The 27,945-nt window shown below is 56.6% G+C and overlaps 4 protein-coding genes across 5 annotated transcripts in view; 1 reads left to right on the forward strand and 3 right to left on the reverse strand.

Moving 5' to 3' along the window:
* The window catches only part of LOC104479183 (phosphofurin acidic cluster sorting protein 1-like), a 66,189-nt gene extending 64,136 nt beyond the window's left edge, over positions 1-2,053 (reverse strand). Inside the window, exon 1 of one of the 2 annotated variants that reach the window (XM_086743512.1) lies at positions 1,869-2,053. In XM_086743512.1, coding sequence (XP_086599638.1) covers positions 1,869-1,960 — 92 coding nt within the window. In that variant the 5' untranslated portion in view covers positions 1,961-2,053. The remainder of the gene's footprint in view (positions 1-1,868) is intronic. The other variant, XM_086743513.1, reaches the window with a different exon arrangement.
* A 6,622-nt stretch (positions 2,054-8,675) lies between these two features.
* On the forward strand, positions 8,676-11,978 carry LOC104473344 (transmembrane protein 121). Its single transcript, XM_086744979.1, has 2 exons — positions 8,676-8,749; positions 10,450-11,978. The coding sequence occupies exon 2, from the start codon at positions 10,451-10,453 to the stop codon at positions 11,387-11,389; it is 939 nt and encodes a 312-aa protein (XP_086601105.1). The 5' UTR covers positions 8,676-8,749; position 10,450; the 3' UTR covers positions 11,390-11,978.
* A 1,475-nt stretch (positions 11,979-13,453) lies between these two features.
* On the reverse strand, positions 13,454-24,196 carry RRP36 (ribosomal RNA processing 36). The gene is made up of 7 exons (XM_086744293.1): positions 23,910-24,196; positions 18,284-18,422; positions 16,193-16,259; positions 15,243-15,347; positions 15,045-15,119; positions 14,816-14,933; positions 13,454-14,582 (listed from the first exon to the last, which is right to left on the reverse strand). Exons 1-7 carry the CDS (start codon positions 24,175-24,177, stop codon positions 14,443-14,445), a joined length of 912 nt encoding a protein of 303 aa, XP_086600419.1. The 5' UTR covers positions 24,178-24,196; the 3' UTR covers positions 13,454-14,442.
* A 115-nt stretch (positions 24,197-24,311) lies between these two features.
* Positions 24,312-27,849, reverse strand: LOC147601273 (neuronal PAS domain-containing protein 4-like). The gene is made up of 8 exons (XM_086744288.1): positions 27,241-27,849; positions 26,543-26,709; positions 26,310-26,446; positions 26,054-26,159; positions 25,659-25,905; positions 25,295-25,404; positions 24,725-24,860; positions 24,312-24,637 (listed from the first exon to the last, which is right to left on the reverse strand). The coding sequence occupies exons 1-8, from the start codon at positions 27,339-27,341 to the stop codon at positions 24,331-24,333; spliced, it is 1,311 nt and encodes a 436-aa protein (XP_086600414.1). The 5' UTR covers positions 27,342-27,849; the 3' UTR covers positions 24,312-24,330.
* Positions 27,850-27,945: the final 96 nt, after the last annotated feature.

A 27,945-nucleotide genomic window follows, 5' to 3' on the forward strand; every position in this document is an offset into this window, starting at 1 on the left:
TGACAGGACTTCTCCAGACACCAGTTGATTGTACAGGCACAGCAACACGTGGTGCTAGAGCTGTGGCCTCTGAAGGAAGAATCAGATTCCACCAGCTTCTTCCCACCCTAACAAACATTGTATCTGAAGACATTCCAGAGATGAAATTTCAGATTAATTCAACAGAAATTTCCTCCAAGCTGGTGTGTCAGATGGCTGCCCCCATGGCTACCAATGCACAAAGAAGCTTGTGCATTAGAACAGGAATCTACATAATGCTGATGGAAACTGTCCTTGTGAAGAAAGCGCTGTTCTTCAAACAATTTGCAAACTGATGGCACACCATTTCTGCTCACCCACTGGCATCCCACCACCCATGTAACCCACTGCTAAACTTGGTCTCACTGTTCCCAGTCATCTTGTCTTTGGTTTGCCCAAAGCAGTTCCTCCTCTCTAGCTCTTGCAATACTTCCGTTTGTGAAGACTGTGTTCATACACACGCTTCACCATCACAAAGTTCTGTGCTCTGTATCTGCAACTTCTACTCTTTCTGCAGGAAGTCAACCTGGTAATTCTGTCCTGCTCTCCAAATTCCAGCTTCGGAATAACCTACTCACAAATAAACAATACCTCAAGTTACTTTAAAGCTGTAGAATGATCACTGCTTTCTGCTCCATACAAAAGCCTTAGCATGTGTCACCAAAAGGTGCATTGGCTTTTCACAGGCACACATTACAAACTGCTTCCCATTTGCTGCCTGCTCAGCCCCGGACCTCCCTGTGCACCGGAATCACACAGGCTTTCTCTAGTAGCTCTCAATATTTCAGAACAGTTCTACTCCAACCCATCTGGCCCTCAGTCACCAAGTTTCTCCCTAGAAACACCTCAACCTTCTGAAGCCCCTTCACAAAGGCTGGTGTTCTCCTGCCCTACAGGAACAACTATTGTTCCCCTCTTGAATTTTACTCCTCAGCACTTGAACACATCACTTACAGACAACATACCACAGGCCAGAGATACATGATTCAGAGTGACTTCTTGAACCTGCCCCTTAGCTCTCACGCGAAGGCCTCCTGGTCAATGTCTGATAAGTGGGACAAAAGACACCTAGCTCCTCCAGCACAGGAGGACAGACACATCCTCCAGACACATCCAGCACCCCCCAGTTCCAAGACAGGTCTCTGCATTGTTCCCATAAGCACATCTAGCCTGCACATACCCATAACCATACAGTCGGCAAGGACATTTACACCATTCAGCTTGTCTTCCAGCTCTGCCAGAGATATAACTGTGAGTTCAGTTGGCTGTGTAGCCCATCCTTTTTGGCTGTTACCTACGGTCCGGAGTGCGTGTGACACAGGTAACCCCGTGGGCCCGTGGATGCCAGGTGGCCACTACCTGGCGTCAGGGGACCGGCTGCAAGGCCGGTGTCGTTCACTCCAGGGGCTCAGGGGCAGCTTTCAGAAGCAGCGTGGCCGCGAGGACATACCCCACTCCACGGAGACCTCCCACGGCCATCACGGCAGGCACCAGCCAGCGGCCGCAACATGGAGTCAACGCAGCCGTGGTCCGGTGCTGGCACACCCAGCCCCGCCGGCCCCCGGTGCTGCCGCTGCTCCCACCGGGCGGGGGAACGGCGGGGCTGGCTCGCCGTTCGCCGCGCATCCAGCCTCCGGCTGGGGCAAGGCCCAGCCGCCGCCGAGGGGGCGCGGCCCCGGGCCCGGCGGGGCAGGGATGCTGCAGGGGCCGCCGATCCCGGCGGGGCCGGCCGGGGGCCGCCTCCTCCTCCCCGCCCGTGCCATCCCCGGCCGCGGGCTCACCAGGGCCCCCGCAACGGAAGGGAGGGGAGCGAGGCGGCCCCCGGCGAGGCCCCGGGCGGCGCGGCTCACCTGGGCACGCAGCTCGGCGCCGAACGGTCGATCTCCCACGTCGCGAAGAGGTTCATGGGCACCGGGACCGGCCCGGGACCGGCCACCGCCATCGCCGCCGCCGCTGTCGCCGCCGCCCCGCCGGCCACCGCCGGGGGCCCCGCGGCGGGGCTCGAGCCCAACGCACCGGCCGCCGCCGCCGCCGCCATCCCGCCGCCGCCGACACTGGCGATGGGGGGCGGCCCGAGCCCCTCGCCTCAGCGCCGGCCTCCGCCTCGGCGCGCGCGCGCGCGCACACCCCCCCCCCCCACCCCCCCGCCTCGCTCGCTCGGTCGCTCGCGCGCGCGGCGGGGCGGGGTGGGGTGGGCCCGAGCGCTCGGCAGCCGCCAACCGGAGCGTGGCAGGGAGCGGCGGGGAGAAGACTTTGACCAATCAGAGCGCGGCTAGGGCGCGGCCTGCGGCGTGAGACGAGCCAATCGGAGTCGGGAAAGGACGAGGAGGGCGACTTGGGCAACTAGCCAATCGGAACCGAGAGGGAGGTGGCCGGAGCGGCCAGTAACCAATCGAAGAGGGAAAAGGACGCCGCCGCCGGGGAGGAGTCAGCCAATGGGAACAGCATCGCGGCTCTGCCTGGGCTGGGCGTGGCGGCGAGCCCTTTAAAGCGCAACAGCGGCGGCCTGCGCGAGCGCGCGGAAGGGGCGCGGTCGGGCGCGCCGCCGCTCGCCTAGGGGCCGCGGCCTAGCCGGCGGGGTTGCCATGGCAGCGGGGAGCGGGGCCGCGCTGTTGCCGGTCCCCGAGGGCCGGTTCAGAGCCCGGCCCTGGAGGAGCTGCGGCCCGGCCGCAGCCCCCCGGGGCGAGTGGGGAGGGGGCCCCCAGGGAACGGGGCTGAAAGGGGTAGCTGGCAGCGGGAGCAGGGCGGCAGGTGGGTGTGAGGAGGAAAGGGCCTTCCGAGTGCTGGAGCGGGGAACGTGCAGGCCCGGGGGCCTGGCGGGCTGAGGCTAAAGGCGAGCCGAGCCTTGCGACAGGAAGCTGAGAGCCGAAAGTGGCTCTGTCCTCAAAGCCCCTGGGAAGAAGGACCCACCCGAGCGCGCGGAGGGGCAGAGCTTGGGGCAGGCCTGTGGCGCAGCAGCTGCACCAACGTGTTGCTGTGGTGCTGCGCCAGCAGAAAGCAGGAAGGGTCCCCTACAGGACCTCGTCTTTAACAGGGCCTTAGCAGAGGATCTGTCTGAAACGGCGCAGTGCCTCTGGAAAAATGGGAAAGGAATTGTGCCAAATCGCTGGAGTGGGGCAATGCTGGCTGAGGGATCCTGAAAAAGAGGCAAAGATGAACCCCAAAAACTGCGGTGTTCCTCACAAAAACTACCCGAAAGGAGTGGCCAAGTCAGTAAAAGCCAAACCACAAAACAGAGAGAAGCCCCCAGCTTCTGCAAGGACCATGCCAGGACCTCTGCTGTTCAATATATTCAGCAGTGACAGAGTCTTACACTGATGCGGTGTTATTATTATTTACAGGCAGACTGTAAAATGCAGCTCATGGCAGTGGAGGGATTAGGATTTGAGAAGCGGGAGCAGCACAGTCTTGCAAAGCAGTATAAAACTCTGGATCTTGAGCACAGCACTGGTATTTTCAGAGCATTATCAATGAGCATTTCAGGGTCACTTTCCTGAATACTGATGTCTAATTTATAATCTGTGCATTGGACCTCTTCTTTTACTTACATTTCTCAGTTCTACCTTTCACCTGCTGTGGAGCTTCAGATCTTCCAGTAACATGCAGGTATTCACATCAGCTTTCAGTTTGACTAGATGAATAATCTGAACCATCATCAGACTTTTCCACCCTGTTCTCTACCCCCTTTCCTAGCCTGTTTCTGCATCTGATGAACATCATGGATCCCAGCACAGAGTTGTGCAGACCTCCTTGCAAAAGAGCTTGTTTGACGCTTTGAGGTGTTTTCCTTCCTTTAAGCGAGTCACCAATGCATAAGAGGACCTCTCAGCCTTGGTTCTCTAAGAGCATTTGTTAAGGGATCTTAGCAGAGGCTTTTGTGGAAGTTCAGCTGGAACAAGGATGAGCTGCATTTTCATATGAAAACCTTGATGGTCCTGCTGGCCTGGCCTTATCTCAGCATTTCTACCGATTGTGGTTTGATCTCAGCTGGGTATCATCATTGCCTTTCCCCAAGAGCAGCTGACTGCTCCAGAGGACCCTGCTAGATCTGGGGGCTTGATTTGTCCCTAGAAAATGCATTGCGATGCCCCCCCCTCCCCCTAGCTGTTTACTTTCCTGTTTGCCTTCCAGTCTTAGTCACCATTCCCAACTATTTGTGTGGTACTTTAATAGCGTTGAGTGCTCCAGGATTTCAGGGATGCCCTCTCACTTCCAGGAGGCCAGAGGCACTTCTCTGCTCAGCCGAAGGCAGCCTGGTGAAGTGACAGTCCCTGAACGCAGCCTTCCAGGCAGCCCCCGAGGGCTGGCGGTCCTGGGCCACCTCTCTGGCCTGGGAGGGCTGCTTCTCCCCTGCCTTCCTGAAGGATGCCCATCATGTCAGCCACCTCTACTCTGCTCTGTGATGCTTTTTCAGAACCGTTGAAGCTCTCGGCATGCTCCCCAGGTCACAAATGGCCTTTCCCCATGGCAGCCACCACTTGCAGTTTGTTGCTGAGGAGCTTCCTCCTTTTCCTGCATTTCCCCTGGAGGGATGCTCGGTGTGATTGAGGCAGATTTCTCTGGCTCTCTCCCTGCAGCCTGTTCCCTTAGAGTACCTCCATCCTTAGTGCAGCTCACTTGTTTGTTTCGGCCTTCTGTTTTTTCTACAGATGAACCTATGCATCTGTTCTCAGGCTATTTCAACAGGCCTTGTTTATCTGGGGGCTTGGCTACACAGCCTGCTCTTCATTTTTTTCTGTCTTCATGTTCCATTGACTATGCGCCTACAGGATGAGCTACCCAAAACTGTGCTCTTCCACACGAGGTGGACTGTCTTTGGGGTTAAATTTTTCCTATGTTTTTCATTGTAAGCACTAAAGCCTGGTTGTCTTTCAGCTTAAACAGAGCCTGGTAGAGTCGTCATCTCATTATCTGCTTCCCCACCTCCTCTTAAGCCGAGACCTTTCTGTGTGCCAAGCACCAGCTGAGGTTTGCTTCATCTGGGATGTGATCTTCGAGCACGTCAGGGAAAGCAGCCAAGGAACCCTTGCTCCTTAGCGTCCAGGCAACCAGCTTGAAATGTGCCCCCAGAAGCCCCCTTTGTTGTCTGCTATCCAAATGAACCATGCCCACCAGCTTCTCCCCAGCACTTCAACACCATTCCGAGACCTTGTAGCAGCCGGCATCTTTGTCCTTGGCAGACAAGGCACCACAGCGTGCCATTGTGCGTTGGTAAAGCCCACGCAGGGCACCTCATCCCTTTGGGCCAGCACTTTCCACAGCCGTGCTGTTCCTGGAAGAGCCATGTGTTCCTGTGAGCCTTTGCACCCTGGACAAGGTTGAGGTGCAGCAAGACATGGCAGCTGCTCAGGAGCAGAGCATTTCTCTTCGATACGGATGTCCCTCTCCTGCCCCAGTTTTAGGTGCAAGAGCCCCTTTTGTGGTGCCAGGCCATGTTTTCTCCCTTGTGACCCCAACCTGCGGGCTCCTGCTGCCAGCGGCCGCAGCCCACTGTGGTGGGAAAGGCCACTGTCCTGGGGCACCAGGCTCAGCGCAGGCGTCTTTGGTTGTGCCCTGGGCCATAGGGGCTCAGAGGAGCTCACCCCAAGGGTGCTGGGGGTACGGCTGGGGCTGGAGGGTTTAGGGCGGATGTTCGGGGGGACTCTGGCGCCGGGACCGGGGTGGTACAGGCGGATGCTGCTGGTCACACCCCCCCACACCCCCCCCCCCCCGCCCCGCCCCATGACAAGGAGCCAGGGGTGGCTTTGTCCTCAGCAGGCTGCGTGGGTCTGCACTGACCCCCGGTGGCCGTGGCACGAACAGCCGTTCCCGCGGGTTGTGTGTCCCCCCCGCACCCAGCCGGGCTGCGGGGACAATGCCACATCACCAGTGCGTGGGCTGCGGGTCCCTGCTCCGCCACTCGGGTACCGCCCCTTGCCAAGGGCTGGGGTGGCTGCCTGCCCCGCGGCACCTCCAGGGTTTGTGTGCTCCGGACTCAATGCCACGATTTTCAAAATCCTTTCGAGCCCAGGCTGCCAGGACCGCGTGCGTTATCGGCCACTGGCTTCCCCTCTGCGTGCATCGAGGCAGCCCAGCGCGTGAGCTGCCACAGATTTGCACCAAGTGCCCCTCATCACGCTGTTTTCCGTGATGGTCTTTCCACTCCTGCTCCGAGCTGCTGCCGGCAGAAGCAGCAGCATCCACTCTCTGTCCTATCAGGTGCATGACACCGCATGTGGCTGTGTTGGAAATTAAAGTTTTTCCATAGACAGTGTCTTCTCAGAGGGCCAGCCCGCATCCCAAGGGACATTGTCACCATGGCTTAGCTCCATCCCCTCCATTCTCTATTTTGACAAACTGTTACCTGGGTTGACTCTCTATGTTCATTTCTTTGTTTTCCTACTTGGTACGCCCAATTTCTTGCTTTTCCACCCTGATGTCTCCTTCCAGCACCTTGCTTACGTTTGGCCTTTTTGTGATGTTCAAGTACCCTTCAGCACCTTCTGAAGCTGTTCCCAGTTTGCTTTTTTAAATTGCCCTCTGGAAGAATGCCCATCAGGTCCAGCCCCCTCTCACTCTCCACGTTGTGGCCTGGCTCCAGCGTGGCCACAAGGCTCTTTTGGAGCAGCTGAAGCTCTCAGCATGGCCCCCAGGCCACTGCCAGCTTTTCCCCATCACCACCACTACTTGCGGTTCCTTGCTGACAAACTTCCCCCAGTTCCTGCAGTCCCCCTTCGAGGGTGTTCAACGCGACAGATGGATTTCTCTGGCTTCTTCCCAACAGCCAGGTGTGTTGCGGTCCCTGCCCTAGAGGGACTGTTCAGCAATAACAACGGGGTGCAGGTGTCCTAGGCAGCACAGGGCTAAGCTGAAGGTGCTTTTTCCTCCCACGTCTGGAGCCAGCAGGAGCTGCCAGGGAGCAGCTATCTGCCCAGGAGCCCTGGCGTACCCCTTTTCAGTTTCCTTCTATTTTGTCTCTGATTGCAGCTGCATCCACATGTGAACTCTGGCACCCTGATTCCAGCATCGGGTTTTAGAGAAGCACGTAAGTATCTGCTCTTGCTCTGGTTGCTTATTTTTATGTGCCTTGTTAAAGCAGCTCTTTACGGCTTCCCACACAAATGTTGTCACCTCCTGTCCTAGCCTCTAGTGAAGACTCAGAGGTTTTATGATTCCAGCCCAGGGATGAATCATCTTGTCCTTAGCCCCACTGCTTGGGAGCTGCCTCCAGCACCTCTCTCACGTGGGTTCTTCTGTGGTCAACCCCCGAGTACCTCCACACACAGAGACCCTTTGCTGCTCCCGAGAGCCTGCAAGAGACTGCCCTGACACTGAGTGAGAGCTGGTGCTTCTGTGTCCAGCAGGAAAGATCTAGGTTTTGTTTCTGTGCTGGCTTCCCCTCTCGTGCCTCATGATGCTCTCCACTCAGCTTGAGTTGCAAGGTCCGCTTTTGTTTTTGGAGGCAGGTTGCTTTGACTGCTTTGTTTTCCTGCTCTTTCAGCCCTTCTGGAGACGATTGCTGTTTTTTTCCTGGACGAGAAGAATGATCCCACAGCCAAACTACCCCGTTGCACCTCTGTAATGCAGAGCTCTGCTCCCTTGGCACAAGTCTTCCACCTGCCTGCGTAAATCAGCCCATGCTCACCACGGGACACATGAGCTGAAGCTGGATGCTGGTTCAGTGTCTCCATTTGTCATGGACACTATAGGTGGGATTCCTATGTTCCAAGTGCCACACGAGATGCCCCGGGGCATCGGATACAACAGGGGACTTATGGCCACCCTGTCAGCAGTGGAGGTGAGGTGGGCTGCGCTTCTCCTGGCACTCAGTGACTGTGACCGGCACTCGTCCTCTCGCTCAGCTCTATGCCTGGTTTTGCTCTTAGCCCATCTCCAGAGATCCCAGCGCCTCCTTATCTTCCACAGTACGTGTATTTACAGTGAGCACTTCAAAGTCAGAGTGGAAATATACTGGAAAACCTTCCCTGTGTAGCTAAGACCTAAATCAATTAGGAACAAGCTCAGAGTTAAACACAGTAAGCCGCTCAGGCTGATGGAAGAGCGTTTGCAGAGGGATGTCCGCCTGCCTGGGCGAGGGAAACCTTTTGCCTTTGCTGGCCTGGTTTATCTGCACTCGGCTGTGCCCAGCCCAACTCTACCGGTGTCCTGCGGAGCTGGAGCTGGGGCTCCCCAGGACCGCGCAGACCGGCACGCCTGGGTGCCAGGTCACGGAGGTGCGTGGGTGCCCTTGCCCTGCTTCACCAGCGAGGAGGGGTCCCGGGTGCGCCCGGGGGGGCAGCCAGCGGGCAGGACCTTTGCCAGCCCAGGCTTCCCCGGTACCCCAGGTATTTTCTGGGGCCTCTCATGGGCTGCGGCAGGGAGCACCCATGGCCCTGGGAGGGGGGGGGGTCAGTGTCGAGGGGCCGGGGCAGGAGCTTGGCGGGAGGGGGGAGTGCAGGATGTGGCCCCAGGGTCGGAGGGGAGCGGGGTGTGCCCGGGGCGGGGTGGGGAGGCGGCCCCAGGGTTGTCGGGGGAAGGCGAGCAGAGGTGCCCGGCGCAAGAGGGGCGCAGGCGGTGCCGGGCGGTAGGGTGAGGCGGGGGCCGCCGCAGTCCCCGCCCGCCCGCCCGGCGGGAGGGGCCAAGCGCCGCCGCCGCCGCAGAGCCGCCGCCGGGGCGCGCCGGGCGATGCCGCGCCGGGCCCGGGGCCGCCGCCGCCGCCGCCCTGCCCCGGCGCCCCGGGGAGCCGCCCGAGGTAAGCGCGGCCCGGGCGGGGGGGCGGCGGGCCGCACCGGGCCCCCTCCTCGGCGGGCAGGGCCTGGCTCTTCCTCCCCTCCCGGCGCCCCCAGGCCCGGCCAGTGCGGGCTGGCTGCGGCCCCTCCGCGGGCAGGGGGCTGGGGACGGGCAGGGCCGGGGGTGTCCATGTGCCCGGGCAGCCCACGGGGGTGGGGGGTCGCGCTTTGTCGTGGCGGGAGGCAGCGGGCGGGGTGGGCCCGCTCTGAGCCCAGGGGGGCAGGTGCTGCGCGGGGGCCGGCCCCTCCGAGGGCCTGGCGTGGGGCTGAACCCCGGGAGAGACCCCCCCCGCCGCCTACCAGGCTCCGGGTGTTGCCACATCCACGCGTGCCCGCCAGCCTCCCATCGCTCTCCCGTGGGGGCACCCGTCTCTGCCGGGCTTCGGCTGCGCTGCCTCCCTCAGCGTGCCGGGGTGCTCCCGGGCACCACTGCGCAGGACTCGGCCAAAACCCCGGAGCTGGGGTAGCCTGTGCCCGGGGCCCTTGCTGTCGGTGCCGGGAGCGTGGGTGCGCAAAGGTGACCGGTAGCCAGGCGGCTGGCTCCCCGTCCTGCTCCCGGACCTCCGCGGCCGAGTGCCACCCACCCGCCCGGGTGACCAGGATGGTGCCCCCGGGGTCCCTGCCGTGGCCCGGGTGCGGCTGAGCGGGCTCCGTGCGGGCAGCCGTCGTGCAGCGGCCGGCTTCGTCCTCCATTTCAGCCGGGGGGCTGGCTCCCCTCCAGAGCAGCTGCCGAGCCGTGCCCAGCGAAGCTCCGGCTCCATCCTCCCCTCCGTCTCTGGCAGCAGCTGCCTGCAGCTGTGCTCGGGCAGGGGGAGGGAGCCTGGCAGCCCTGCTGCTTGCCCGAGGCTGGCAGGGTGCTTTTTGGGGCTCCCTGCTTTGCTCTGCCCCAGCCTGGGAAAGCTGAGCATCCAGCTGAAATTGAGGGCCTGTTGCAGAGCTCCTCCTGCCCTGAAGCCGTGGGCTGGTGCTGCTTTTCGATTTATCATGCTGGGGCAGGGTGGGCATGGGCAAACAGCTGTAGGCAGAGCTCTCGGGGAGCGTGAGGCTGAAGGAAACTGAAGATGGTGGGCTTATTTCTTGATTTCTTCCCTCCCACCCCACAGGACAGCCAGGCTAAAAATAATCCTTCGCCTCACGCTGCGCATTATGAAAATAAAGGCGACTAAAAAGAGAGTGGTCCTGGATCATACTGGTTAAGGACCTGCTTGGGTTAAAAGCATAGATATGGTCTTGTGTGCCTTTGGTGGGGGAGGAATATAACCGGTGCCACTGGCTGGGAAATCCCATGGAAATCAAGGCATGTACCCTTCCCAGTGGCAGAGACTAACCAGCATGATGGGCTACTGGGAGAGGCAGTAGCATCCCGAGCGCTTGAAGGCTCTCCAGCCTCCCCTGCCATATCCCCATGTATGGCCTAGGAGCTGGGTTTTAGCCTGCATGTGCCACCAGCATGGCCTGGCCAGGAGTCTCAGAAGCACTTTGGCTGGGATTCTGAGTTTGGAACAACCAAACCAGGCACATAGGATGGGAAAAGAGTCTGTGAACGCCCTCACCTTCTTTCAGCCATCCACAGTTGCTGGGGAGAGGGGGCAGAAGGGGGCCCAAGGGTGGGGATGGGGAATTTCAACACCTCCCTGATAGCCCTGTCTGTTCCTCTGTGCAGGATGGTTCCCCCACCACCTGTCAGCAAACCCCATGTGTGCCTCTCCACTGTGCTCATCATGGCCAGCCTCGTCCTCATGGATGCCTACCTGGTGGAGCAGAGCCAGGGCTCCAGGAAGCTGGGTATCTGTGTCATGGTGGCAGTGGGTGACCTGTGCTTCCTGCTGGTGCTCCGCTACGTGGCCATCTGGGTTGGGGCAGAGGTAAAGACAGCTAAGCGGGGCTACGCCATGATCCTCTGGTTCCTGTATGTCTTCGTCCTGGAGATCAAAGTCTACTTTGTTTACCAAAACTACAAAGCTGACCGGAAAAGCCTGGATCTCATAGCCCGCAAAGCACTGACTTTGCTGCTCTCCATCTGCATCCCAGCCCTCTACATGTTGTTAGTGGCCACGGAGCGCATGGAGTATGTCAGGACTTTCAAGAAGAAGGAAGATCTCCGCAACCGCCTCTTCTGGGTCATTGTGGACATGCTGGACGTACTGGACATCCAGGCCAACCTGTGGGAGCCCCAGAAGAAGGGGCTGCCGCTCTGGGCTGAGGGCATCATGTTCTTCTACTGCTACATCTTGCTCCTGGTCCTCCCTTGTGTGTCCCTCTGTGAGATCAGCATGCAAGGGATCGGCATCATGCCGCACCGGATGATGCTGTACCCCATGCTGAGCATGCTCACTGTCAACATCACCACCATCTTCATCCGAGGCAGCAACATGGTCTTCTTCAGGGACGCCCGGGTCTCCAGCATCTTCATGGGCAAGAACATGCTGGCCATTGGGCTGAAGGTCTCTACGTTTGTGCAGTACCAGCGGCACCGGCAGCACGCGCCCCAGGGGCCAGAGCTGGCCCTGCAGCACAGCACCCAGGCCCAGCCTTCCCCAGGACTGCACAAGTCTAGGGACCAGCCTGCCTGCCCTGAGGAGCTGGCCCAGGGCAACACGTGACAAGCCAGCAGGAGCCACAGCCTGGGCGCCACCGAACGCGCAAACACGAGGTGGGCAGCTGAGCTCCCCGCCTGGACAGAGGGTAACGACCCTGCTCCCTCCCTCCCTGGGCAAAGCTGCTGTGGTCGCTGAGGGCCGCATGGCCAGGGCCTCCATAAGGCCGCAGAGCAGTTTGGGACCTCAGCACTCCCCCGAGCAAGACGGGCAGCAGAGCAGAGGAAGAGGCCAGGTTTGTGTGCCGTGTCTGTCTGGGGCCAGGCAGCCCTACCCTGTGCCAGGCTCCCTCCCTCCTCAGTGCTCCCCATGCAGCACTGCCCTCCAGCCAGCCAGGGCTCAGGCTGGGGGGCTGCAGTGGGACGCTGCGGGTCACCTGCTCCGCTGCTGTGGTTGGCTCTGTCTCCAGCTCGGTGCTTGGCAGCAGCCTGGTCCCTGCTGCGCGAGCCAGGGTCCCCATGCTGGGGGAGCGAGGAGGCATGGGCCTCCCCTGCCTATCACCCCTCTCAGCCAGCCGCAGGCCCGGGGGGGCTCAGAAGGGGTGACTGTCCTTTTTCGTATTTCCCTCTTTGCAATAAAAGACCTGAGCCCTGCAGCCTCCTGTCTGTGTCCCTGCCAGCAGGCAAGTCCCCCGAGTTCCCATGGGTGCCTGGATGTCCAGCTGCAAGGCACATCTGGCACCGGGGGACTCGCTCAGTGACCACCCAGGCCTGGGGAGAGCATCCAGGCACCTGGGACTGAAGCCATTCCTCCTGGCCAGCAGCTGGGAGAGGAGAGGCAGGGCCTCGTGAGAGTCCGGTGGGCTCTGAGTGGGTCACTGAGGTGGGGGTGCAGGTGTGGAAGCTTTGTCAGCCACCAGCACCTGTGCAGCCAGCTGCAGTTACATCAAGAGGTGCCAGCCAAGCCCAGTGACACCCACAGCAAGTCCCCACATTCCCCCTAGCATCTCCTCCCATGAGCTGGTGCTGCCATGCTGCCGCCTGCCCCAGTGCCACCACCACACTGGCCAAGCTGGACAATGCCCCAGAGCTTCCCCTGCTGTGGGGTACTGGCCCCAGGAGCGGGCAGGGAGACAGGCCTTGCTCCTCACCACTAATGTGTCGAACAGGAGCAGGCAACGTCCCAGTGAGGATGTCCTCCTTGCGGGCAGGAACACAGGCCTCAGCAGGGGGGAGCCATTTGGCTCCAGAGGGGAAAGCAGGATCACTTTGGAGGTGCACCAGGTTTGCTCCCTGTTGGGCAGGTCCTACCAGCAGCTGGGGATGGGGATGCAGGGACACTGCTCCCACCTGGCCCCTCAGCAAGGCTCTGGCAGCGGTGACACAGGGGTGAGCCCCCTCCAGCCTGTACGGGCCTCAGCCGCCTTCCCTTCTTGCTTTAAAGTGCAGGGGAAGATGTGTTCAGCTTTGGATCAAAAACAGAGCCTAAACCAGTGGACTGATGCCACAAAGGGGCCTTGGGCTTTGGTGCTGCCACACCGCTCCCCCGCTAGCTCTCCTCTGAAGGCACCAGGATGCAGCAGGCACTGCATCGCACATCACAAGGCAAGGAGGAGGAAGCCAGGCGCAGTGGGAAGCAATGAGCCACATGCAGGTTAAAGGCAGCTGAGGATTTCCATGTGGCACATCCCATTTTCTAGTGCCTTCCCCCAGTTACGCTAAAACCTGTCACCAGAGCAGAACTCACATTACCCACAGGAACTGCGGTGGAGGTAGATGCTTCAGCAACACCCTCAGCTTGGCATGATGGAGGAGTTGCTCATCATTCAGTTTCTTGCTCACTGCGAGACCTTTCCCCAGGCCCCACACACCAGGTGCCCACCTGCACACCCCCACAGCACAGCTGCGCCCAGGGCACACTCTGCCCTGCAGAGCCTACACACAGCACTCACTTCAACCTGTCAGACACAGATCACCTGGGTCACGTCCACATCACCTCCTTGTCAGCACAGCCACAGGGGCAGTCAGGAGTAAGGAGAAACAAGAGAGCCAGTGGTCAAATGTGATGCTGGAGAGAGGCATGAACTCCCCATAAATTCACTTTCCAGTGTAACAGCACAGACACTGGGAATAAAGGAAAACTGAGGTATTTTATTTCATATAGAATCAGTTTCCTAGAAGCACTAATAGCCCCGAAACAGCCACCCTGAGAAGCTGAGGAGAGGCAGCCCAGCTGGAGAGATCACAGGCAGCAGCACCTGAGCAGAGCCAGGAGCCTGTCCTGGCTGCAAGGAAGGCCAGACACACCAGGAGCTGCATCACCAGAGTGCAGCAGGATCATCCCTCCCTTACTCAGCACTTGTGAGACTACACCCAGATACTGCACCCAGGCTGGGTCCCCAGAAGACAGACGGTGGTCCTCTGGGCTGACTCCAGCTGAGGATGTGAAAGTTGTCAGAGGCAGGAGCACTGTGAGGGAAAAAGGTTTATTCACGCTCAGGAAAAGAAGGCTTTGGGGAGACCTAACAGCACCCCTTCCCCCTGCCCCAGCCCCAGACCTACGATTATGGACTGAAACCAGGCAGGTTTCCTGGAGGAGGAAAAAAAAACCCAAGTTTCATCTTGAGAACTTGAAGCAGTGGAGCAGAGGCCAAGAGAGGCGGTGGCACCTGTCCTTGGACACTCCCAGACCCCACTGAAGAAGCCCTGGACAACCTGGTCTGAAGTCAGTACTAGTCAGTACTCTTTGCAGGCACTGTACCAGAGCCCTCCCACCTGAGGCCATTTCCCACCTGAGTTGGTGTCTGATAGGACCTGGAGTAGAGCCGACAGTGCAGGGTAGGGCTCATGCCCTCCTAGCCAATAGGAGAGATGAGCAGGAGCAAAGACAGAGACAGCTGTCAACACCATGTGCATCTGCCTGACAGACTTGTCACCACAAGCGAAGAGGACATTTCAGCCACAAAAAGCACAATTTCCTTCAGTTCAGCCTCTGCTCTGCTGCCTAACAGCATCACTGTACAGTGCAAGGCAGATACTGGGAAGAGGGATGGCCATTTTCCAGGCCTGGCCAGGGCAGAGTGAATCCCAGTGCCAGACACCAGCACGTCTGTCCAGCAGTCACAAGCTCTTCTGTGAGGGCAGACGGCGCTTGTCTTTGATGGCATTCCTCTTCCTCTTCTTGTTCAGGAAGCTCTCCAGCTTTCCACTCCTCTTCAGCTCTGCATACTTCTCTGCTAGCTCCAATTTCCTCTTCTCAGCTGTCAAGGAGAGGGAAGCAAGGTTTTAAACTGAAGCACAAATCATCTCTACAGAGCAGCCCTTTCTCACCTCTCCCTCCCTGGCTCCAGGCCTGGCTTGTCCCTTGCATACCAGCACTAGAACAATCCCTCCACAGCTCCGTGGAATATTATGGACAACTCCCAGTGCTTGGAGTCCTCTCAGCAGTACTCCCTCTAGGTCTTCCTGCAGCATGTTCACACTGAGTACTTACATTTCTTTAGGAAGAAGGGTTTCTTTCCCTGCTTGGCCAATTCCCTCTGTTGTCTCTTCAAAGACAGCTCCTTCTCTCTCAATTTCTGCTGTTTTTTCTGTGCCTGTTCTTGCTGTGTCTGTACAGAAAGGATGGCCTGTGTCAGCAAGTGTCTAGGCAGACCTCAGGTCACACATCCTTTCTTCTAGTGCACTGCCTCACAAAGGAGGAGATGCTGCACTGAACTCACCATGCGGTTCAGCAGCTGCTGGAGTTTTTCCTTCTGCTCCATATTCCGGCACTTTTTCAGCTGCTTCTGAACCATCTGAAAAAGAGAGCAGAAAGCTGCGTCACTGCCTGCCTGCCACCTCCACTGTGAGAGGGCTTTGCAGAAGCTGTCCCTGCCAAGCAAGGTTCTTCTGGCCAAGGAAGAGGCATGCAGCATCACCTCCTTCTCCTGCTTCTTGATGCTGTCCAGGAAGCTATATGTCTTCATAAATATTTCAGGCTTATACTCTCCAGACAGGTCATCAAATCGAGGGTCTCTGTGGACCTGAAGGCAGGGAAGGCAAAAGTAAGAGCAGCAACCATGATTACCCTGTTAATAGCCTGCTTACTCTCCCTCTCATGGCTCAGACCTTGCCTTTTTTTTTTTTTTTTACTAGCAATATTACGCACCCACCATTGAAAACATCTGCAGTTAGCAAGGACTGAATCCAGTAATCAAGGCGACAGTCTCTCACAAAGTCATCATGCCTGCATACAACAGGCATTTCCACATGCAAGTACACCACCCAGGAGGAGCCAATTCAAGGAACAGCAGGATGAGTGCTGCCTCCAAACACCTGCAACTCCCAGACCAAGAGCTGGCTGAACACGTGTTGTCAAGGTGATGGATCTGGGAATTCAAACCTATCTAGGTTTTCACAGATTACCTGCATCAGGTCATACAAAAACAGAGAGACAGAAAGAAATCTCTTTAACTGTGAAAATTAACATATTAAGATGATTCAGCAGTGGTAAGTCACAATTATATTCAGATTAGAAACTAGATGGACATTTGAACTTAGAGTGTGATGAGTACTGAACAATGACCACAGCTTGAGTGCTGCTGCCATTTGTGACAGCCATTACGTCTTCCAGCAATGCTTGGGTCTCACATGTTTGAGTTACTCGTCAAGCTCTGCAGGGCAGCAGGTTATAGAGAGCAGCTGGTCCTGCGCCCAATCTCTTGCTCTCCCCAGAGACACGCTAGCAGTACCAGTGCTCACCAGACAGTGGTTCAAGCCCTACCCTCCAGAAACAGCCTGTGTCATCTTCAGCAGCCCCATCACCATGTCTGTGCCCTATCAGTATTGCTAAGGGAAGTCAGCTCCTGAGCTGAGGGGGAGCACCCACCTTCTTTGTAACAGAAATGACTTGTCGCAGAAAAGGTACAGGCTTTTTGGCAGACATCTCCAATGGCCTGAAAAAGAGAAAAATGTACTTAAGAGGAGCAGAGGACAGAATGAGGTCCAGGTCAATGTGTCAGGAGGTTAGCCGGACCCTCAGGGGAACATTACTGCACACTGCTGAAAAGGCAGACTCTCCCCTCAATCCTCACCATGGTACCTACAGAGAGCAAAGAGGTGACTCAGTCAACAGCCAGACTGGGCTACTACAACCAAATGACCTACAAATGCGTGGTTAAAACAATCCTACAGAGAACTTGATACAGCCCCACTGTGTCAAGTAAAACCCCACCATGTGCATCAGTAAACATGTCGTACTCAGTTATTCCTCTCCATGTTTTCATTCATCATGTAGCAACCCTCATCTACTCCTGGCCCACCAACTCATCCACTCTTGACTAATACACTGGAAGGTGAGATTAAAGTTGAAGATTTCTGCGCTGACCTGGTATTACAAAGACAGGTCAATTCTACGGCGGCCAGGCTCAGCAAGAAAGCATGCCGTAACACAAGTAAAGGTCAGCCCCCAGGAATAAGGGCTGTACAGTTTACGTACACATCCCAAAAGAGATTTCACAGTGTATCAGGACCATGGTGACAACCAATTAAGCAAACACAAGCCTCCAGAGCTTGATGCTTTACGTGTACCAGGGGGACAGTATAAGGTGGGAAAACAGGGTATTACTCTCCCCATATTGTTTGAATGATGTGTCCTGCAATTTGTCAGTAAACCAGATAAGTTATTAGAAATATGAAAAGACCTGTGAACCACCCGCTGAGAGTACCCACAATGTGGGCATTACACCTACAGTCAGGAACACAATGACACTGTGGGAGGAGCATAAACAACCCCACAGGCATAAGTAAATTTTCCAAATTCCACAAATTCAGTGTATTTTCATGTCCACCGACGTGGCTACATAACCTGTACAATGCTCTCAAGTCAGCTTTACGCAGCATTGCTGAAGCCAGCTCAGTTCTAGCAGATTTCCCCAAAGTCCTTTTTTTAACAAAGTCCTTTCCATAACAAAAACATGAGAGAAACAGCATGTGGGATTTAGTGATGCATCACTTAAAGGATTAGGGGAATTAAATAAAAACAGAATTATGCGAACCCCGTGGCATAAATAGAGACACTATGTAAAGATGTTGCACTACACAAAATCTCCCAGACTCTTGGGTAAAAGCTAAAGCAGAAACATTATTCTAACCACCTGTTTCCGACAGAAGAAACACATATTCAGCAGAGATTCAGAAATAGGTTAGGGAATGCCAGTGTAACAGAGGAAACCTGTTCAAATCACTTAATACGACTCTGAGGACTGAAAACCAGCTAACTACTGCAAATAAAGAGTAATGGTACAACAGTTGTTACCAGGGCCCATGGAGGACTGTAAAAAGATCTGACAGTTCTTGAATACATTTTATAGTCGCCACAACATCAATAGCACCTATAGAGTATGAAAATAGGAGATGTAAAGACCACTGAGGACAGGAAAAAAGCCAGTGACTTATGTTCTGGAGAGGGGGGAAAAAGGACAATCAACACAGACAAGCCACAGATGAGACAGCAGAAGGATGAATGGAATTCCAGAACAATTGGCTCTCACTGCAACTCCAGCAAGTGGGAGCCAGGCAGAGGATGCCGATAAGGTGGAAGGGGTTTGGAAAACAGCAGGTTAACTATTTCAGGGCCCAGGGGACACAGGTAAAGCACCACCATATAGCTTAAAAGAGAAGCATATCATGCCACGGGTTAAAAGTGCCTTAATACAGAGGGTGTAAAGGAATTGAGTGCCAATTTAACTGTCAAGTAACAAGCGGCTGCTGGGGATTTGAACAGGATAGGACACACACAGCTCTGAAACAGCAACAGACCATTCCCAAATGAAACACAAAGGCATTCTTGTGTAGCACCTTAAAGGAGATCTACCCCAGCTCCAAGGCAACGGCAACACTGTGAGGAGCTCCCGGCATAACTTCTGGAGTGCTGAGAGCACACATGCACATTTTCCTGATCACAAAAGAACATCTTTACCCCTTTTTGCCTTGTTGCTGCTTCACTGTAGCTTTGGTAGGTTTTGTAGTCTTCTTCCCACTGGTCACCTGCTTGCGCACTCTCGTTCTCGTATCACTCTGCACCCGCAGTAGTTCCTCAAAAGAAACGTGAGCTTGATCTGAAAGAGAGCGCAGGGCACACTTGAACCAAATAGCTTCTCAAGGCGCTTCCCACCCCAAAATTCCACCAAGAGGGATGTCTCAGAGCCTGAGACAGTGACACAAGTATAGCGGTGCCATTCCTATGGCACCGCATGTCAGAAAGAAGCCACTGCATCTCTCAGCCTTTGATTAATCACTGCAGTCTTTAGCACCAAAATAGTTTGCCCCTCTCCCCAGAACATCTTTGCTTCTCTCTCCACTTGGTAGCATGCACAAGATCAGTTCAAGGTTTTTACCTTGTATAAAGAGTGGTACGAGCTCTGCACTGGGCTATATCTTGGCCCCATTGCAAATTCTGAGAGGTGACCTCTCAGTCCTGACTATTTCACTTCAGCAGACTGTCCTTGTCTCATTGGCTTTGAATGGGCATCATCACATCTCTCACACCACGAGACCAGCCAAAAGGTGCAGGAAAACCATGTGTCCTCTCCCATCTATCAAGACTCGGAGACAGTCTCCTGCTGCACATCCACCACAGCTCCGCTCAGCCTGCAACAAAGCGATTCCCACGGCAGAGCCTCCTCAGCACCCCAGAGGCCAGTGAACTACTGCAATCCAGACATTCAGCCTTCACCATCTCACTACCGACAGGAATAGGCTTGTAGCCTGATTCACCGGGGGAGAACAAAACCCCACAATGCCAAAAAAGCAGATGCATATTCTAGCCCTGCTGCGAGCTCCCCACAGGGTTAATTACATCTTGTGTTTCATAGAATATTCCTTCTCTCCTCTGACTGCTGACTAGAAGACCAACAAAAACAACAGAAGAAACAGCAAAGCCAATTCTACCCAAAGTGCTGATGAATGCACAAGATATTCTGCAATTTTCTTTTGCTAGGTTTCTTTAATATCCTTCAGTGAAAGTAATCTTTAACACTTCTTATAACCACAATGTAAAAATATTGTCAACAATTCTTTCTGGATTTACACCTCTGGGTGTACAGGACTAGCAATCAGAAAACATTTTTTAAAGGAGCACTTTGATATGCTCATTCTGCTCTCGGGATGATGGTGGGACAAGGAGGAAGAGGAAGGTTTGCAGTGACTCCCTTCTGAAGGAGAAATTCTTGGCAAACACCACCTGGGTGGCACTTGTCTGCTCAACACCTCTGAGAAAGGCAGAGATACAGACAGGGAGAGATCACTCACCAATTACCACCATGGGCAAAACAGACTCAACTTGGGGAAAAATAATTTAATTTATTACCAATCAGAGTAGGATATTGAGAAATAAAACCTAAATCTTAAAACACCTTTCCCTTACCCCTCCCTTCTTCCTGTGCTCAACTTTACTCCCTATTTCTCTACCTTCTCCTCTCCAGTGGTGCAGGGGATGGCAAATGGGGGTTGTGGTCAGTTCACTGCACCTTGTCTCTGCTGCTCACCCTCTTCCCGTACTCCAGCGTGGGGTTCCACCCACGGGAGACAGTCCTCCAGAAGCTTCTCCAGTGTGAGTCCCTTCCATGGGGCGCAGTCCTTCAGGAAAAGACTGCTCCAGTGTGAGACCCCACAGGGTCACAGGACCTGCCAGCAAACCTGCTCCAGCATGGGGTCCTCCCTCCACAGGTCCATGGGTCCTGCCAGGAGCCTGCTCCAGCACAGGCTTCCCAAGGGGCCACAGCCTCCTTTGGGGCATCTGCCTGCCCTGGCGTGGGGTCTTCCATGGGCTGCAGGTGGATCTCTGCTCTGGTGCCTGGAGCACCTCCTCCTCCTTCTTCACTGACCTTGGTGCCTGCAGAATTGTTCCTCTCACATATTCTCATTCCTCTCCCCAGCTGCAATTGCTGTTGTGCAGGTGGTTTTTTCCCTCCTTCTTAAATCTGTTAACACAGAGGTACTCCCACTGTTGCTGGTAGAGGCCCTGGCCAAGGCTGAGCTAATGAGACATGTGGGAAGCTTCTGGCATCTTCTCACAGAAGCCATCCCTGTAGCCCACCACCTGATAGCAAAACCTTGCCACGCAAACCCAATACAGTGCCCCATGACACAAGGTTTCTGCATGCTCTGCCAAAATCTGCTGCCAAATCCAAGAAGCAATGTGAGGTCACACTGGCTCAGAGCATGGTCTCATCATCCTAGTCACTCTCATTTGGCAATAACCAAGACTTTCTGCTTCAGAATCCACTCACATCATCCAGAAAACATAATGAGCATACCCAAGCACTGCCTCAAGAAATGTTTTCTTTTTGCTTGTTCTGAGCACCCAGGAACTCTGCTTTGCCAGCACTCATTAGTCCTCTGAGGGGGGTTAAGGGAACACTGTATATCCAGTTTGCCACACAAGGGACAAAGGAAGTGTGAATACAGCCCTACTTCATGGCACTGCTTCCCAAAAAGACCCTTACCACTTATCTTACTGCAGTTTGATATCCTCTTGTGCACGGGCTCCCACAAACACCCTCGCTCCCTATCTACTTAGGGATCTGTAACCGGTTCACAGGATTCCTATGCACAAAGTTCACCCAGCATATGATATTTAAAAGCACAACAGTATTTATTGCTCTATTATAGCCTTGCATAAGCAGTTACCAGCATAAGCAGTTAAGTTCCTAGTATAAGCAGTTACCAGCGTATTGTTTTCCCTTTGTGAGAGTCTCACCACCCTGACTAAGCCGGAGGCACCGCTGAGCAGGAGGATGATGATCAGCGGGGTCAGAGCAGAGAAGGGAGGTAGGCGCAGCACCTTCAGGGCATCCCCTGTTGTTCGCAGAGTGAACTCTGGGTCCTTTCTCTCTCCTCCGCTCCGAGCCGCCTCTGTTTATCCCCTCAGCAGATTCAGTGGCAGAGTACTGGCCAGGTGTTGGTGCACGTGTGGCCAGCGCACGCAGCAAGGCTGCCAAGTACGTGCCGTGCTGGCTAACAGCGTTCCTGGACAGCAGCGACACCCTGCTCAATAACAACCCTCCCAGCTCCCCTCTCCGAGATAACAACCCTCCCAGCTCCCCTCTCCGAGATAACAACCCTCCCAGCTCCCCTCTCCGAGGTCCCGTTCTGACAACTGTGTGCAGCTTGTAATTTCCCACAATGGCCCTACAAAGACCATCACTGAAATCCCTCACACAGGACCACAGCACTGTCACCCCTTCGGATCTCCTTCAGGTCCCCCATCTTTTCCCGTGTCACTCTTGTGCCATCACTTATCACCTGCCTGCTCAGAACCTGAAACCACCTTCAGATCAAAAAACTGTGCCCGCATTTAGGCAAGAGCCGAGCGCCAAGCAGCTCAGCAATTTAAAGCAATCATGCTGTTGGGGTTCACAGGGACTTAAGAAAAACAATAAATTCTAGGACTTGGCCAAGAGCATCTGCCACCACACTGTTTAAATTCAGTGCAGATAGCTTTAGACTGCTGCACTATAGGAAAAATCTGTGCTAATAATACAAGTTACTGTTGCATAAAGCAATTAGTCACTATATAGGGAAATACTTGAGTATCACTGGATACTAAAAACATCACCAGACAGACAAATGAAAGACTGAGCAAGAACAGTCAAAAGGGCGAAGAAAACATTAAAGGAAAGGAAGAAGGATGTGGAAGCTGCTCTAACATTCAATAAAGGCAGACAAGACATCGCTAGCACTACAATACTCCATATGGCTGCAATTCCAAAGCAATACTGTTAAAATAGCAAAGGCTTACAAGGTGTCAATGAAAACGAGATAAAGACACCATATAAAAAGATGCAACATTTAGCGAAGGATTAGAAAAGAGATTTGGTATATATCAGACCGAGTGGAGGCCTGCAGAGCTTCCACTGATGAAATATTTCAATACTGGTATGAGATACCAGACCAGACTTGACCACCCAAAACCTAACGGGGAAAGTGCTTTCCATACAGTAGTATCAGTCCATGAAACACCCCCTACTAGCTATTTGTAGGAGACTGAATGTGCCACTCATTGATAAAAACATCATTTGACATCAGCATAAAAAAAAAAAAAAAAGTCATCTGTTTTGGGCAAAAGCGAACAGTCCCAACAGGCGTTCACTAGTGGGCAGCAGATTTGGCAGCTCTGTGTGTGAAAAGGTTGCTGGCTTCCTGCTCCAGAGTGGCTGGTCCTGCCCGCGGCCTCTGCACAAGGAGAGTTCATGAACCTTAAAATCTGAGCTGATGGGTTTTCCATTAAAAGACAGGATTAGCTTACTTTCCTTGTTTATTGCATTCTTTCTTCACACTTTCATTTTTTTCATTCCTTTTTTCCCCTAGAATAAAATTTCCCATTTCTGTGCTGTCTCTATAGTCCATTTCATCTTCCCTCTTGTCATTTTTTCCCTTCCTACATTATTTTGGGGATTGTTTCCTCTTCTTTCCACCTGTTGCTACTGTTACCTGCTGGTAACATGGGCATTTCCTGCCGACCAGCACAGCCTCTCCAACTTCCCTTTGCTTCCGCAGAATCCTGTGACACATAGACCCCTTACGCCTTTCTCAGCTGAACCTGTTGAGAACTATACAACCTGTTGAGCACATCAAAGAGTGTCCAGGATGCAAAAACACATGGCTGATGAAACAGCTTGTATCAGCCCAGTCATTCCCTATTGAGACAAACTTAGTACTGGACTCATAGCATAACTACTTCTGTTCCAGAAACAAGATTATAGAGGGCCCAGATGGTAAAAGCAAAATTGCTGTTCCCATTCACACCCAGCTGTGGGAGGGAAAGGGTGATTGTCAAGTGGCCTTCTCTCTGAACTTTGCCACAGCTCACCATTAAGAGAGGAAAACAAAATGCTCTTTTTCTTTTTTTCCCCTGTCTTATCAAGTTCTCTTCCTGAAAGCCTGCCTCTGGATAAGGCCTGTCTCCCCCACAGCCCCACACACACAGCAAGGAGACTCCTTTCACAAGACCACCAGTCATTTCTCACACCTGTGACACACCATGCGCTGCCATGTATTTAACACTAATGTCCCCTCCCTCACAATTCTCTTCAAGGGCCTCTGGTACACACGCTGACATACCTATAATTGCTATAACAAGATTTTCATTCTCATCTTGATCATTTTAAGATGAGGAAACCACATTGCATACACTGCTGCAGATGGGAAAAATCGCCCCAGGACACTGCACCCAAGTGCTACCGCTGCACAAGCCCTGGTTCTTCCAGTTTGTATACCCTGCTGAGGACCTTTCAGGCTACAGTAGCTCTAAATCTGCACAGAGCAACTGCCCTTGAGACAGTGTACGAGACCCTCTGCACCTGGGGCTGGGGAGAAGAGGCCCCTGTGCGTTTTTTGTGCTAGAGACCCCCCCAAACAGCTGACGCCGAGGTCCCGCTGTTGGTCCCGAACTGGTCCCCCGGGCGGAGCAGGAGGAGAGCGGGAAGGCGGGAAGGGACCCGGCCGTTCGCCACTTCGCTTCCCGCCGAGCGGGCGGCCGCTACACCCCGACCCCGCCGGGAGACGCGCTGCGGCCTGGCTGACTCCTTTGCCTTTGCCTTTACCTCTCCCGCCGGCCTCCGCCGCCTCCTCCGCGCCCTCGGCCCCCGGGAGGCTCTCGCTGCCGTCGTCGCTGCTGTCGCCGGAGCTCTCGCCCGCCGCCGCCTTCAGCCTCCCGAGGGGCTGCTCCGCGGCTGCCGGCGCGCCCCGGCGCAGCGGCCGCCGCCCCCCCGCCGCCGCCGCCTCGGCCTCCTCCGCGGCAGCGGCTCTTCTCCATCCCGCCGCCCGGTCCCGCCGGGGCCGCCCCCCCGCGGCCTCCTGACGCGGCCGCATCGCCGCCCGCTCCCGGCAGCGACACCCGGCAAACGCGGAAGCAGCGCGGTGAAGGCGGAGAGCGCATGCGCGACCGGAAGCGGCAGGGCGAAGAGCGGCGGCGCAGGCGCAGAAAGGGAGACAGGTGGGCGGGTGGGGGGGGTTAAGGGACGTTTATTGTCCAGGGTAGTGCGCGCAGTGCGCCTGCGCGGCGAGGGGCTCCGCCCACTGCAGGGCACCGCCCAGCAGCGGGGGGGCCTGGGCGGGGTCGTACGGGCAGGGCCGGGCTTCGGGGCAGGGCCGGGCCCAGGCAGGGCTGGCGGTGGGCGGCGAGAGGCGGTCGGCCAGGGCGCGGAGCTGCGCGGCCAGCAGGCTGAGCTCCCGTTCCGGCGGCGGTGGAGGTGGTGAGGCGGCGGCAGGCGCCGCGGTAGGGGCCGCGGGGTGGTGCAGTCGGTCGCGCAGGTAGGCCGCCTCCTCCTGCCTGCGGCGGACACGGGGGTGAGGAGCGGCCCGGGGCCACGGCCCGGCTCTGCCCGCCCCCCCACACCCCCTTCCAGCCCTTCCTCACCTGAGGCAGCGGCTGGTGCAGGTGATGGAGCGGCCCCCGCCGTCCCGCCGAGCCGAGACGCGGACCCAGGCCCAGGTGCGGTCTCTGCGCAGGACGCGCAGCACTGCTGTCCCTGCGGCGGCCCCGGCCCCCAGCGCTGCGGGCAAGGGCCTGCCTTAGCCTGCGGCGGGGCACAGCGGCCTGATGCCTGTGCACCCCGCAGGCCGCGCTGATGGGGCCTGTGGTCAGTCTGCGGCTCTGGCCCCAGCGGGACAGACGCCAGGGGCAGAGGAGTCAGGTCTCTAACAGTCCTGCCCTCTTAAAAAGCTGGGGCTTAAAGCGGGCTCATCCCTCCTCTCTGCACTGTGGCAAAGCAGGGTGGCCTGTATTCCCAAGCTCAGAAGGTACCTGTGACCTTACAGACAGTTTATGGGGCATGTAACCAATGCTCTGCTTTGTCCCTTTCAGAGCAGGGAGCCACAGTGGGCAGGACTAAATTCACTTTGTTTCTGTTGTCCTGGACAGGCTGGTTTCAGGTGTAGCCACACCACGTAGCCAGAGAACACACGCGTTCCCAGGCCTTACACTCACCCACGGCCCTGTGCTGGGCAGCCGCTAGGTCAGCATCCTCGGGGTGCAGGAGACTGTACCATGACTGACCGATCAGTTCCTCCCTGCGGTAGCCGAGGTGGTAGGTGACACTGGGGAAGACAAGGGGAGTAGGGACTGAGTGCTTTGCAGGGTCTGCACCGTGTCAGCAAGGAGTGGCTGTTGCACGATGGAGGAGAGAGCAAAAGAACAGCGGTAGAGGGAAGAGGCTCGGGAATTTTCTGGGAGAGCCTCGCTGCTTGCACAGGGTCCAGCCTGTGTCCCGCACACAGGCTTGGTGAAGGGAAGTGACCCTTGCTGTCAGAGATGTATGGCTGGGGCTGTGGTGCGAGTAGGCACCCCTCACCTCTCCGTGACATCGGTAAATGTCATGTCTAGGATGTGTGTGCTCTGGAATAGATCATCCTGGGAACCGGCATCGCTGTCTGCTGGCAACTGCGCGACCGGTGTGCAGAGGGCCAGGAAGGCTGTGGTGGAGGGGGAGGCTGGCCAGCGCAGGGCTGTGAAGCGCCCGTGCACTGCCACGGCCCGGTTCCCCCCGTGCTGCAGCCGGAAGGCTTTGGATGTGCGCATCTCGCTGACAAACGTGACTTCTGCAGGGAAACAGACCGGCCGGAGCGGGTCAGGGGCTCCCCCGCTATGCTCGCAGCAGGGCTGGCTGGCCCTGCTCTCTGACCACAGCCACGAAGGGCCAGGACAGGGTGTCAGCGTCTGTGTGATGGCAGTCAGGGCCTCCCTTACCTCTGCCAGGCTCCTCCTGGGCGAGGAGGAGTTTCTTGCGCACATCCTCTTGCGCTCGCCCATCTAGAATGTCGAAGACTGTGTCCCCCTGGGCGAGCAGCTGCACCTGATAAAGAGGGGGCTGTCGTCGCAGGCTACACCTGCCCCGGTGCAGCCACAGGCCAGCGTCTGCTGAAGCAGCGTGCCATGCACGCAGTAAAGGCACTGGGACACGTACGGGGACAGTGACCGCGTATGCCCAGCGGGCAGGCCTTACCACGGAGAGGCCCAGGACCTGAGCCACGTTCTCTGAGATGTAGACCAGCTTGCCGTTGGCTGAGAGCACAAGCAGAAACCCCGGCAGCAGGGAGAGCAGCTCTGCACCAAGGGCCGGTCCCACAGGAGGAGCCGAATCTGGAGGGGGAGCAGAGGGTAATGCGCTGTTCCGGGGCAGGAGCAGTGCCCTGTGCAGAGCCCAGCTAGCGTGGGGTACAGCAGTGCCGTGGGTACCTGGAGGGAACAGCTGAGCCCCCCGCAGCCGGAGGCACACCAGGGCCATGGTGTGGAGGTAGGAGAGCCGCTCCTTCTCCCGCGCGGAGATGGGCAGCAGGGAGCGCAGCACTTGCAGCTCCACGTTGATCTGGTCCCGGCGAGCCTTGGAGGCACTCTTGGTTGACCTGCAAAGCCAGCCGTCTGGGGAGATGTGTCCCGGGAGGGAGAGGGACAACGTTCCCCACCCCACGCAATGGGGAGAATTGCAGGTTTGGGGACGCGGAGTGGAGATGCTCCCCTAGGCTCAGCACCCATGCTGACTGCCTCTAGGAGAGCAAACTTTGGTGGCTGTTTCGCTGCAACAGATGCAGGCAGAGGCGCTCACGGACACACTGCTGGTGTGGCTGGTGCCCCTCTCGCTTGGGGCCAGGTTGGACGATGACCTGTGCTTTGCGGGGGAGCCTGAGTGACAGGACCGCCCCCCTAAACCCCGCAAGGACGGGAACAGCATCCAGTGCCAGAATGTGAGCCCCAGCCCATTGCATCTGCCTTTACCCCTCCACCACCTGAAATCCCTCTGCCCCTCCAAGCTCCTGCATCTCTTCCCCACGCGCCGGCTGGCAGCCCCTTGCAAGGGCTGTGGAGCGCTACGCAAGCTGTCCCCGGGACTCTCCCCAGCTAGGCCATCGCAGCCCTGTGGTTGGGAGGGAGCTCACCTGAATGGCTTCAAGGCGCTGGGCGCCTGCTTGCCCCTCCTGGGCAGGCAGCTCGTCTCCGCCTGCAGCGGCCTGTGGCAGTGGCTGCAGAAGATGGTCATGGTGCCGGCACCAGGATGACCGAAGCTGGCAGCGCACAGCTGCCTCCTTCGCCTCTGGCTGCGTCTGAACCTGCTGACCCCGCTGCTCCCGGCCTCCTTTTGTACGCTTCTGGGGCACAGGGGCCAAGCGGCGCATGGAGAGAGTTACCTCTCTGTGACGCAACTCCAAACAGCTCGGGGCTATTTTTAGAAGGCAGCCTGCTAAAAATAGCCCGTGCAGCCGGCTGCAATCTGAGAGGGGAAGCAATAAAAGGAAGCCAGGGTCTTTAAAACAAACCTGGTCGCTCAGGAGGGGGTGATGATGGAGGTAGCAGGGATCCCCCAATGGGGCACGCATCTGCCCAGCTCCTGGCCCATCGTTGCTGCCAGCCCAGCAGAAGGTCCGTGATGGGCTGAAGGCCTGTGGCAAGTCTGTCTGCCCAGCAGCTGCTCTCCAGCATCACTGGTGACTGAGCTGGATGCTGGGAGGAGCTGATGCGCCAAGAAAACGCACTGGAGGCATCCAGACCAAGGTGGCGAGTGGTGTCCCACCCCTGCGCCTGCAGCAGGGTCCTGGCAGAGGGACGTCAGGGCCACAGTGCCCCTGAACCCAAGGGAACCCTTG

This window comes from Chlamydotis macqueenii, chromosome 3 (genome assembly GCF_036417535.1).
Source record: "Chlamydotis macqueenii isolate bChlMac1 chromosome 3, bChlMac1.mat, whole genome shotgun sequence".
Taxonomy (NCBI): domain Eukaryota; kingdom Metazoa; phylum Chordata; class Aves; order Otidiformes; family Otididae; genus Chlamydotis; species Chlamydotis macqueenii.